The 12,500-nt window shown below is 47.5% G+C and overlaps 3 protein-coding genes across 4 annotated transcripts in view; 1 reads left to right on the top strand and 2 right to left on the bottom strand.

The window, feature by feature from the left end:
* The window catches only part of dennd6b (DENN/MADD domain containing 6B), a 7,784-nt gene extending 2,817 nt beyond the window's left edge, over window positions 1–4,967 (top strand). The window contains exons 10-20 of the mRNA XM_038708677.1: window positions 75–197; window positions 463–558; window positions 653–747; window positions 818–883; window positions 984–1,048; window positions 3,417–3,506; window positions 3,632–3,685; window positions 3,760–3,869; window positions 3,960–4,062; window positions 4,220–4,294; window positions 4,664–4,967. Coding sequence (XP_038564605.1) covers window positions 75–197; window positions 463–558; window positions 653–747; window positions 818–883; window positions 984–1,048; window positions 3,417–3,506; window positions 3,632–3,685; window positions 3,760–3,869; window positions 3,960–4,062; window positions 4,220–4,294; window positions 4,664–4,786 — 1,000 coding nt within the window. The 3' untranslated portion in view covers window positions 4,787–4,967. The remainder of the gene's footprint in view (window positions 1–74; window positions 198–462; window positions 559–652; window positions 748–817; window positions 884–983; window positions 1,049–3,416; window positions 3,507–3,631; window positions 3,686–3,759; window positions 3,870–3,959; window positions 4,063–4,219; window positions 4,295–4,663) is intronic.
* The window catches only part of LOC119895510 (UPF0606 protein KIAA1549-like), a 252,782-nt gene that overhangs the window by 231,245 nt on the left and 9,037 nt on the right, over window positions 1–12,500 (bottom strand). The window lies entirely within an intron of this gene.
* Window positions 5,294–10,311, bottom strand: LOC119895419 (GRIP and coiled-coil domain-containing protein 1-like). The gene is made up of 3 exons (XM_038708544.1): window positions 10,300–10,311; window positions 8,915–9,607; window positions 5,294–6,791 (listed from the first exon to the last, which is right to left on the bottom strand). Exons 1-3 carry the CDS (start codon window positions 10,309–10,311, stop codon window positions 5,517–5,519), a joined length of 1,980 nt encoding a protein of 659 aa, XP_038564472.1. The 3' UTR covers window positions 5,294–5,516.

The following is a 12,500-nucleotide window of genomic DNA, read 5'->3' as shown; positions in this document are numbered from 1 at the left end:
AAATGAATAAATATTAAAATTTAAACGAATAAATTATGAACTGAGCCTGTTCCCTGTGACCTTTGACCTCTCAGGTGTTTCCAGTCCGTCCTGGTCCACATGCAGATGCTCTGGGAGCTCGTGTTGCTCGGGGAACCGCTGGTTGTCATGGCGCCGTCTCCCACCGTCTCCTCGGAGACCGTGCTGGCTCTCATCAGGTAACTGAACAGCCAATCAGGAACCAGATCATTAACGATCTCATCAGCTGTTAATTTACCTGCAGACACCGGATCAATTTCTACTTCAGTAACAAGAGAGGGTCACATGACCGAGCAGCTGGTCAGTAACGCGGGGGGGGGGGGGGGTGTCACCTGACTGCTGTGAGTTTTCATTGATCCAGACGAAGCTGCTCACTCTTTAATCCTGGCAGCCAATCAGAGAGCAGTGTGTTTGTTGTTGCTGTGGTAACACTGTGTCTCTCAGCTCCATCAGTCCTCTGAAGTTTTGCTGCGACTTCCGGCCGTATTTCACCGTCCACGACAACGAGTTCAGAGAGTTCACCACCAGAACACAGGCCCCGTGAGTACTGGACTCACCTGTCTCTCTCTCTCTGTCCTCACTCACCCTGTCTCTCTGTCTGTCCTCACTCACCTGTCTCACCTATCCTCCTCAGGCCTAACGTGGTTCTGGGAGTCACCAATCCGTTCTTCATTAAGACTTTTCAGAACTGGCCTCACGTGGTCCGGCTGGGAGACGTCAGGATGGCAGGTAAGAAGAGACGGTTCTGAGGTGATGACTCAGGGATGACTCGCCTGTTTACCTGTCTCATGTCTTTCAGGTGATTTACCGAAACAGGTGAAGGTGAAGAAATTGTCCAAGCTGAAGACCCTGGACACTAAACCAGGTCACCTGACTCTAAACTCAGTCTCATGCTGAAGAACATCCTGTTTTATTGTGAAGAACATCCTGTTTTGTTGTGGTAAATGCTGACTTCCTGTCTGCAGGTATCTACACGGCGTACAGGACGTACCTGCACAAAGACAAGGTTCTGATCAAACGGCTGCTAAAGGTGAACGAACGTCCACAAGAGGACGTGTAAAGATTATTGATCGTTGACATGAAGACGTGTAAAGATTATTTATCGTTATTGATCGTTATCGTGTAAAGTTTATTGATAGTTATCGTTGACACAAAGACGTGTAAAGATTATTAATCGTTATTGTTGACATGAAGATGTGTAAAGATTAAGATGTGTAAAAATTATTGATCGTTGACACGAAGACGTGTTAAGATTATTGATCGGTGACACGGACACGTGTTAAGATTAAGACGTGTAAAGATTAATGATCGTTGACATGAAGACGTGTAAAGATTATTGATCGTTGACACGAAGACATGTAAAGATTATTGATCGTTGACACGAAGACGTGTAAAGATTATTGATCGTTGACACGAAGACGTGTAAAGATTATTGATCGTTGACATGAAGACGTGTAAAGATTATTGATCGTTGACACGAAGACGTGTAAAGATTATTTTTCGTTATCGTTGACATGAAGACGTGTAAAGATTATTGATCGTTGACATGAAGACGTGTAAAGATTATTTTTCGTTGACATGAAGACGTGTAAAGATTATTGATCGTTGACATGAAGACGTGTAAAGATTATTTTTCGTTATCGTTGACATGAAGACGTGTAAAGATTATTTTTCGTTGACATGAAGACGTGTAAAGATTATTGATCGTTGACATGAAGACGTGTAAAGATTACTGATCGTTATCGTTGACATGAAGACGTGTAAAGATTATTTTTCGTTATCGTTGACATGAAGACGTGTAAAGATTATTGATCGGTGACACGGACACGTGTTAAGATTAAGACGTGTAAAGATTATTGATCGTTGACATGAAGACGTGTAAAGATTATTGATCGTTATCGTTGACATGAAGACGTGTAAAGATTATTGATCGTTATCGTTGACATGAAGACGTGTAAAGATTATTGATCGTTGACATGAAGACGTGTAAAGATTAATGATCGTTATCGTTGACATGAAGACGTGTAAAGATTATTGATCGTTATCGTTGACATGAAGACGTGTAAAGATTATTGATCGTTGACATGAAGACGTGTAAAGATTACTGATCGTTATCGTTGACATGAAGACGTGTAAAGATTATTGATCGTTATCGTTGACATGAAGACGTGTAAAGATTATTGATCGTTATCGTTGACATGAAGACGTGTAAAGATTATTGATCGTTGACATGAAGACGTGTAAAGATTATTGATCGTTGACATGAAGACGTGTAAAGATTAATGATTGTTGACACGAAGACGTGTAAAGATTATTTTTCGTTATCGTTGACATGAAGACGTGTAAAGATTATTGATCGTTGACATGAAGACGTGTAAAGATTATTTTTCGTTATCGTTGACATGAAGACGTGTAAAGATTATTTTTCGTTATCGTTGACATGAAGACGTGTAAAGATTATTGATCGGTGACACGGACACGTGTTAAGATTAAGACGTGTAAAGATTATTGATCGTTGACATGAAGACGTGTAAAGATTATTGATCGTTATCGTTGACATGAAGACGTGTAAAGATTATTGATCGTTATCGTTGACATGAAGACGTGTAAAGATTATTGATCGTTGACATGAAGACGTGTAAAGATTAATGATCGTTATCGTTGACATGAAGACGTGTAAAGATTATTGATCGGTGACATGAAGACGTGTAAAGATTAATGATTGTTGACATGAAGACGTGTAAAGATTAATGATCGTTATCGTTGACATGAAGACGTGTAAAGATTATTGATCGTTATCGTTGACATGAAGACGTGTAAAGATTATTGATCGGTGACATGAAGACGTGTAAAGATTACTGATCGTTATCGTTGACATGAAGACGTGTAACGATTATTGATCGTTATCGTTGACATGAAGACGTGTAAAGATTATTGATCGTTGACATGAAGACGTGTAAAGATTAATGATCGTTATCGTTGACATGAAGACGTGTAAAGATTATTGATCGTTATCGTTGACATGAAGACGTGTAAAGATTATTGATCGTTGACATGAAGACGTGTAAAGATTAATGATCGTTATCGTTGACATGAAGACGTGTAAAGATTATTGATCGGTGACATGAAGACGTGTAAAGATTACTGATCGTTATCGTTGACATGAAGACGTGTAACGATTATTGATCGTTATCGTTGACATGAAGACGTGTAAAGATTATTGATCGTTATCGTTGACATGAAGACGTGTAAAGATTATTGATCGTTATCGTTGACACGAAGACGTGTAAAGATTATTGATCGTTATCGTTGACATGAAGACGTGTAAAGATTAATGATTGTTGACACGAAGATGTGTAAAGATTGATCGTCAAACAGAATCGTGTTTGTGTCTTTAGGGGATCCAGAGGAAGAGACCGTCAGAGGTCCAGACCGCCATCCTAAGGAGACACCTGTTAGAGCTCACGCAGAGCTTCATCATTCCGCTGGTGAGAAACAGCCAATCACATCGCTCTGTTCACTACATGTCGTGACGATGACTCGTGATCCAGTTTGTCCAATCAAAGAGCAGAAAATCTGTGTATTGAGTTTAACCCTGTGTCTTGTCTGATAGGAGCGGTACATGGCGAGCCTGATGCCTCTGCAGAGATCGGTGACGCCGTGGAAGGTAACAGGAAGTGGATCACCTGTGATGTCAGCAGTGTGGGGGGGACACCTGGTTGATTCTGTCTGTGTGCTCAGACTCCTCCTCAGGTTCGACCCTTCAGTCAGGAAGAGTTCATGTCCACTCTGGATCACACCGGGCCTCAGCTCACGTCAGTGCTCAAAGGTGATTGGATGGGACTGTACAGGTGAGTCATTCAGGTGTGTTCAGGACGTTTTAAAGGTCTTTTCCTGTTTCGCTTCTCAGGAACTCATTTCTGTTGTTCTGAACTCGACAGGAAGTTCTTCAGGTCTCCCAACTTTGATGGATGGTATCGTCATCGACATAAAGAGATGACTCAGAAACTGGAGAGTCTTCACCTGGAGGTCATCTGTGACGCCGTGAGTCCCTGTTTACTGTAAACATACAGCTTTTAGAATGTAAACATCTACTAAACAGCTGTTCACTGTCAACAAACATCTGTGACTCTGTGAGTCCCTCCATCAGACCACTGTTGACAGTAAACACCTGGTGAACCTGGTGCCCTGTTCTCCCCAGGACCTGCTGAGGTGGACCAAAGACAAGTCCGAGGTGGAGATCGTGGACCTGGTTCTGAAGCTCAGAGAGAAGCTGGTGAGCGAATCAGAGTCAGAAACTGAATCTGAAAGAAAAGTCAAAGGTTTGAAACCATAAAGTCAGAATAAAAACCAGTGAGGAGAGAGAGTAACAACGCTTCCTGTCACTAACACTGTGAGGTCACCTGTGTAATGACACAGGTGAGTCGGCCGATCAGGTAACGTGTCATCGCATTAATCAGATGTGCTTTCAAATACTGAGACGCATTTTTACCCAGGTTTTTCAGATAAAAGCTTACAGGCGCGTCTGAAGCCTTTAATGCCAGTGACTGGAACAGGAAGTGCATTTGATTTTCAGATTAAAGCTCGCAGGCGCGTCTGAAGCCTTTAATTCTAGTGACAGGAAGTGTGTTTCTGACTTTTTCAGATTAAAGCTCGACGGCAGCAGCTGCAGGTGAAGGACGGAGTTTTAAACAAACTGGATACTTTTATAAACTCCATCATCAGAACGCTGCCTGGAGACCTGCAGACGGTCCTGAGTACACACTAAGTACACAGTAAATACACTGAATGTATACAGTACAGACCCACAGTGTCGCAGCAGCTTGTCAGATGTTTTTTGGGGAACGTTTGGATGTAATGTTGCTGAGACCATTTGTTTTCATTCATTTCAGCTTTCACACATTTGTAATATTCTAATTTAATAAAAGTTCTGCCTTCAAAAGATAAATGACTGTATTTTATTTCTGCTGACTACAGAACACAGCTGAACTCAGTGATGGAACATTAAGAGTATCACGCCACGTCTTGTTTGTGGAATCCTTTGCAACATAGAATCTCTCCTGGTGCATGTTAACAAGTCCTGCGATCCGAATGACGCATTGTGATCGGATTAGGAACTTTTTCAGCTGAGCCTCAGAGTCACGCTCATTAAATATCTTTTTTATGACTCTTGAAGAAAGGCCCAGATGTTAAAATCATTTTGATCTGAAAGTAAAGATGAAATGTTGCCTCGACTAGAAAACAACGTGGAATCCCTGAAATGAACCAAACTGAGTTTGTGAAGCAGGAAAAAGTTTAATTTCAACAAGGGAATCAAAAATATACATGAGTGATTTGAGTTTCTCACAGCTGTTCATACAGGAGCAGCTGACAGAAACCGAACTTCATCAAGTTTTTCTATGAATTTAAACGTCACATGATCATCAGGAAACTACAGCCCCCTTCATATCAACATCCTGTCAGAGGTTTAAGAAACTACAGATTCTTCTTCAGGGGTTTTAGGATCTCTTGCCGGCGGTCCACCAGGTCGCCCCCTGCAGCCTCATGACGCTGAGTTTCTCCTGCGGGCTGAAGTGCAGGATGGTCAGGATGGCGGTGAGCGTCTGCTGCCTCCCGCTGGCGTCCTGCAGTGTCAGGAACTTGTAGATGACGTTCTTCAGGTACTCCATGTTGGCGCCCTCTCTGCTCTGATCTCTGATCAGCTTGTCGAGTTGTCCTCGCAGCTCGTACACCTCCTCGTCGTGTCGCTCTCCGTTGGCGATCAGCCTCGCCTGCAGCTGGTGGAGGTCCTCCTCCAGCCGGTGTTTCTGGCGCCGCAGGCCGGCCGCCTCCACCTCCTTCCTGGCCAGCTGCTCGGCGTACAGCAGCAGTGTGGGCTCGTTGGGCGTCGCTCGCTGCAGGGCCTGGCTGATGATGTCACCCTCGCTCTCGGGGCCAGACTCGTGGTCGTCGGCGACCATCTTGTCCGTGTCGCTGCTGCAGCTGAGCGCGGCGGTCCGCAGCCTCTCCAGCTCCTGGTCTTTCTCGTCCAGGAGCGCCATGGTTCTCTCTCTCTGTTTGTGAAGCTCCGCCTCCAGGCGCAGCAGGTCGTCGCGGTGCAGCGCCTCCAACCTCTCCACTTCCTGTCTGTGAGTCTGCTGCAGCGCCGCCGCCTGCTGCTGCCGCTCCTCCAGCTCGTGGCGGTGTCGGGCCTCGGCCTCGTCGCTCTGGATCCGCAGGTTGATGTACTTCTCCTTCAGCTCTGACAGCTGGTCCCGGATCTCCTCCAGCTCCTTGGCCTGGCAGCCATCTTTGGTGTTCTTGTTCTTCAACACCACCTGCGCTCGCAGCTTGTAGCGCTCAAACTCGTCCTTGAGCTGCCGCAGCTCCTGCTGGTAGAACAGCGCCGAGCCTTTGTCTCCGCTGAGCTCAGCCTCGGTCTCCACGAGGTTCTGGATCTGGATATTCTGGTCCTGGTTCCTCTGAGCCGCTAGCTGCAGCAGTTTCTTCACCTTCTCCAGCTTGTCCCTCAGCAAGCTGACGTCCAGCTGAGACTCGTCCACGCCGAGGTCAGAGGTCGTCCTGCTGGAGGCGGCGATGGCGAGCGTTTTGTTCTCCGTATCGAGCTGCAGGATCCGGTCCCTGAGCCTCTGAGCGGTCTGCTGGTCTCTCTGCCTCATCTTCTCACAGGATCCCAGCAGCTCCGACAGTTCAGAGACTCTTTGCTCCAGACCGGCAACCCTCACCTCTGCCGCCTGAGCGCGCTCACGCGCACGCTCCTCCGCATCACACGCCTGTAGAAGACACAAACCGTCATGAGACACCGAAGACTACGTGGGAAAAGGTCTGTACTTGTACCTTTCTAGTCTTTAGACCTCATCACAACCTTTTACACAGTGACGGAGAGTCTGGGGTTCAGTTTCTTGACCAAGGTCACTTTGACATGTTGACTGGGGGAGATGGGGATCGAAACTGTTCTGAAAATTGGACGACCGCTCTCCCACCTGAGCCACAGTTTCCCCTGTCCCCCTAGACCTGGTTTTAGATACAACAGAGACCGGATCTAACTAAAACCAGGTCTAAACTAACCAATGCAGTCCCGGCTCTGTTGTACCTTCAGGTTGTGGAACCGCTTTGGTTAGTTTAGACTTGAGCTGCTCAAATGTCATTTTTGAGCTTCGATAGAAATTAAGAGCGAATAATCAAAGCCGAACCGGGTTGGTGGCTGCTGTGCAGAGCAGGGGGAACCGTAGCTGAGGGTCCAGAGAGGGTCTGATCCAGCAGGTCCAGAGCAGAATCCAGGAATAGTTTCGCGGGGCGGGGTCCAGGCGGAGAGCAGACAGGATGAGCGGTGTTTCCCGTAGCGGAACTAAATCTGCAAATTATGCAAAATTCTCTCTTAACTTTAATTGCTGTTTGTTTCCAGCCTACAGTTTGAAACTGATTAATTTTAGAATGTAAGAATTTGACTGTTTTGATCTGTAATGAAATTAAGCAGTTGTAAAATTTATAAATGGCATAACTTCCACCCTGCTGCCGTCACTCAGGTTAAAGTGCTCCCACACAGCTGAGGGCTTCTTTTAGTTTCCCCTTTGATGTGAACTGGAGCGTTGCGTTCACTGCTGTCAGCGGAGGTCAGGCGCGCAAAAAAACCCTTAATAATTGAATCTCATAATTGAAAATCTAATGTGTGCGCCCAATGGTCGAATATTCTAATATTCGGGTCCAGCCCTAGTTTAGACCTGGTTTTAGTTAGATCTGGGAGGCAGAGAGGGAGAGAGGGAGAAGAGATGCTGAGAGAATATTTGCGCTGCGTGGAGCTCTGTCATCAAATACGATTTTACCCATTTTAAAATCAATGGAAAATCAGCATTGATAATGTGGCAGGACGCCACAAATAAATCAGTGTGTGGGAAACGCCTCCTGGATCGCCAGCTGGATCTTTGCCTTTATGAAGGCGAGAGTGTCAGCATCTGTGACTGAAGTAAAGTTAATGTGCTGAAGGCTGCAGGGACGTGAGGCTACGCGCTGCAACATCATCCTCACTTTGATCACGTTACAAGACCAGAAACCGCTCCACAGGTCTCAGTTACTGCTGCCAGTTTAAGATATATGCATATTAGCAAGTTATGGCAGAAGAGAGAAAAGGCTTAACAGCCAATGATAACTTACATCGTGATCAACCACCTTTATCCGTCATAGTTGGAGTTTATTTTTATTGTAGAAAACACTTAACGGCTTATTTCAACAACCCGAAACATAAAATGGTGTTGAAACAGTATCAGATTACAAACAAACCAAAAGAAAGAAGGAAACTGTGTCTTATTAAAGTATCATAATGCGTCTGTGTTGCAGGATTTTGCTAAATGTGGTTGATGGATTTTATCGTTTGAGTTTCAGAACGTTGCCGCCGCAAGGAATTGTGGGATGGCATTCTCTCCTTTCCTTTCATAAAGGATGGTCCGGTGTACCCTATGCTAAAGGAGATATGAAAGGAAGCATTGAGGCTCCTTTCCTCGGCTTCTAGAGAATCCGAACAGCTCTCATCATGGCTGCCGCTGAAATACTTCCAGTTCACTTCACTCAGTCAGAACCTTCCTGAGCAAAAAAGATTTTTCGGGTGCAGCCCTGGTTTTAGTTGCAGAACTGCTTTGGTTAGTTTAGACCTGGTTTTACTTAGATCCGGTCTCTGTTGTACCTTCCTGGTCTCGTTGTGGAACTGCTGTGCTTAGTTCAGACCTGGTTTTAGTTAAATCCGGTCTCAGTTTTACCTTCCTGGTCTCGTTGTGGAACTGCTGTGCTTAGTTCAGACCTGGTTTTAGTTAAATCTGGTCTTAGTTTTACCTTCCTGGTCTCGTTGTGGAACTGCTGTGCTTAGTTCAGACCTGGTTTTAGTTAAATCTGGTCTTAGTTTTACCTTCCTGGTCTCGTTGTGGAACTGCTGCTGGAAGTGGTTTTTCAGCTTTGTCAGCTCTCGCTGCAGTTCGTCCACTCTGGGATCTGGTTTCTTCTGGTCCTCCTCGGCGGCTTGCAGCCTCCTCCTCAGCTCATCTCTCTCCTCCCTCACCTTGCTCAGGTGAGCCTCAGACTCTGCCCCCCGGTCCACGGCTTGTGATGTCATGAGGAGCGTGGCGTTGGCGTCCTGTAGGCGGAGCTCTGCTTCCTGTCGCAGGTCTCTCTCCTGCTGCAGGATCCGCTGCAGCTCTCGCAGCTGCTGGACGTGGTCTCCCTGCTCCTGCTCCCTCTCGTGCTGCTGCGTGATGATGCGAGCGCGGCTCTCAGCCAACTGCTGCTGCAGGGCATGCAGCTCCGCCTCATGCTGCGTGGTCACGGCGACCAGGCGCTCCTGCAGCTCCTCCACCTCCTGCTTCAGCTGGCGCTTGTCGGCCTGGAAGTTCGCCTCCATCCGAGACTTCTCCTGCGTCACTGTGGCCAGGGCGCTGGTGAGCGTGCTCAGTTGGCTCTTCCGCCGGGCGGCTCGGCGGTCCACCTCTGCGCTTGCCTGTTGCTGCGGCTCCACTCCCACGGTGGTGCTCTCTGAGCCGCCAGCATCGGGGTCGGACCTGAGGGACTGCAGGTAGGAAACATCACGTGAAACTGCTGCCACAATCTACATGCGTCATCAACCAGTACGACTTCATGCCACCATCGGATGTTGCACATTTATTATCGCTAACTCCACTGTGTAACTCCTGCGCCCGGCCAGAGTGTGATAACAATAGTCATATTCTAGTCGAGTTAACCATGGTTTAATCGACTATATCATGGTCTCGTCTCCCTCTAGTCGACTTGGTCATGCTATCCTTTAGTCAAGTCTGTCATGCTCTAGTCGAGTCGGTCATGGTCTCGTCTCCCTCTAGTCGACTTGGTCATGCTAACCTTTAGTCAAGTCTGTCATGGACTCGTCTCCCTCTAGTCGACTTGGTCATGCTATCCTTTAGTCAAGTCTGTCATGCTCTAGTCGAGTCGGTCATGGTCTCGTCTCCCTCTAGTCGACTTGGTCATGCTAACCTTTAGTCAAGTCTGTCATGGACTCGTCTCCCTCTAGTCGACTTGGTCATGCTATCCTTTCGTCAAGTCTGTCATGCTCTAGCCGAGTCGGTCATGGTCTCGTCTCCCTCTAGTCGACTTGGTCATGCTAACCTTTAGTCAAGTCTGTCATGGACTCGTCTCCCTCTAGTCGACTTGGTCATGCTATCCTTTAGTCAAGTCTGTCATGCTCTAGCCGAGTCGGTCATGGTCTCGTCTCCCTCTAGTCGACTTGGTCATGCTATCCTTTAGTCAAGTCTGTCATGCTCTAGCCGAGTTGGTCATGGTCTCGTCTCCCTCTAGTCGACTTGGTCATGCTATCCTTTTGTCAAGTCTGTCATGCTCTAGTCGAGTCGGTCATGGTCTCGTCTCCCTCTAGTCGACTTGGTCATGCTATCCTTTCGTCAAGTCTGTCATGCTCTAGTCGAGTCGGTCATGGTCTCGTCTCCCTCTAGTCGACTTGGTCATGCTATCCTTTCGTCAAGTCTGTCATGCTCTAGTCGAGTCGGTCATGGTCTCGTCTCCCTCTAGTCGACTTGGTCATGCTATCCTTTCGTCAAGTCTGTCATGCTCTAGTCGAGTCGGTCATGGTCTCGTCTCCCTCTAGTCGACTTGGTCATGCTATCCTTTCGTCAAGTCTGTCATGCTCTAGTCGAGTCGGTCATGGTCTCGTCTCCCTCTAGTCGACTTGGTCATGCTATCCTTTAGTCAAGTCTGTCATGGATTCGTCTCCCTCTAGTCGACTTGGTCATGCTATCCTTTAGTCAAGTCTGTCATGGATTCGTCTCCCTCTAGTCGACTTGGTCATGCTATCCTTTCGTCAAGTCTGTCATGCTCTAGCCGAGTCGGTCATGGTCTCGTCTCCCTCTAGTCGACTTGGTCATGCTATCCTTTCGTCAAGTCTGTCATGCTCTAGTCGAGTCGGTCATGGTCTCGTCTCCCTCTAGTCGACTTGGTCATGCTATCCTTTCGTCAAGTCTGTCATGCTCTAGCCGAGTCGGTCATGGTCTCGTCTCCCTCTAGTCGACTTGGTCATGCTATCCTTTCGTCAAGTCTGTCATGCTCTAGTCGAGTCGGTCATGGTCTCGTCTCCCTCTAGTCGACTTGGTCATGCTATCCTTTCGTCAAGTCTGTCATGCTCTAGTCGAGTCGGTCATGGTCTCGTCTCCCTCTAGTCGACTTGGTCATGCTATCCTTTCGTCAAGTCTGTCATGCTCTAGTCGAGTCGGTCATGGTCTCGTCTCCCTCTAGTCGACTTGGTCATGCTATCCTTTCGTCAAGTCTGTCATGCTCTAGTCGAGTCGGTCATGGTCTCGTCTCCCTCTAGTCGACTTGGTCATGCTATCCTTTCGTCAAGTCTGTCATGCTCTAGTCGAGTCGGTCATGGTCTCGTCTCCCTCTAGTCGACTTGGTCATGCTATCCTTTCGTCAAGTCTGTCATGCTCTAGTCGAGTCGGTCATGGTCTCGTCTCCCTCTAGTCGACTTGGTCATGCTATCCTTTCGTCAAGTCTGTCATGCTCTAGCCGAGTCGGTCATGGTCTCGTCTCCCTCTAGTCGACTTGGTCATGCTATCCTTTCGTCAAGTCTGTCATGCTCTAGCCGAGTCGGTCATGGTCTCGTCTCCCTCTAGTCGACTTGGTCATGCTATCCTTTCGTCAAGTCTGTCATGCTCTAGCCGAGTCGGTCATGGTCTCGTCTCCCTCTAGTCGACTTGGTCATGCTATCCTTTCGTCAAGTCTGTCATGCTCTAGCCGAGTCGGTCATGGTCTCGTCTCCCTCTAGTCGACTTGGTCATGCTATCCTTTCGTCAAGTCTGTCATGCTCTAGCCGAGTCGGTCATGGTCTCGTCTCCCTCTAGTCGACTTGGTCATGCTATCCTTTCGTCAAGTCTGTCATGCTCTAGCCGAGTCGGTCATGGTCTCGTCTCCCTCTAGTCGACTTGGTCATGCTATCCTTTCGTCAAGTCTGTCATGCTCTAGTCGAGTCGGTCATGGTCTCGTCTCCCTCTAGTCGACTTGGTCATGCTATCCTTTCGTCAAGTCTGTCATGCTCTAGCCGAGTCGGTCATGGTCTCGTCTCCCTCTAGTCGACTTGGTCATGCTATCCTTTCGTCAAGTCTGTCATGCTCTAGTCGAGTCGGTCATGGTCTCGTCTCCCTCTAGTCGACTTGGTCATGCTATCCTTTCGTCAAGTCTGTCATGCTCTAGTCGAGTCGGTCATGGTCTCGTCTCCCTCTAGTCGACTTGGTCATGCTATCCTTTCGTCAAGTCTGTCATGCTCTAGTCGAGTCGGTCATGGTCTCGTCTCCCTCTAGTCGACTTGGTCATGCTATCCTTTCGTCAAGTCTGTCATGCTCTAGTCGAGTCGGTCATGGTCTCTCCCTCTAGTCGACTTGGTCATGCTATCCTTTCGTCAAGTCTGTCATGCTCTAGCCGAGTCGGTCATGGTCTCGTCTCCCTCTAGTCGACTTGGT

Source organism: Micropterus salmoides, unplaced genomic scaffold (assembly GCF_014851395.1).
Source record: "Micropterus salmoides isolate LMB-PRFRI ecotype aquatic unplaced genomic scaffold, ASM1485139v1 Ms_hic_scaffold_9, whole genome shotgun sequence".
Taxonomy (NCBI): Eukaryota; Metazoa; Chordata; class Actinopteri; order Centrarchiformes; family Centrarchidae; genus Micropterus; species Micropterus salmoides.
This window is presented reverse-complemented; position numbering and strand designations above follow the sequence as displayed.

Coding starts and splice junctions, on each gene's coding strand:
- LOC119895419 (XM_038708544.1), bottom strand. Junction 6,792..8,914: donor TCCACAACGAGACCAGGAAG/GTAAAACTAAGA, acceptor TGTCTTCTACAG/GCGTGTGATGCGGAGGAGCG.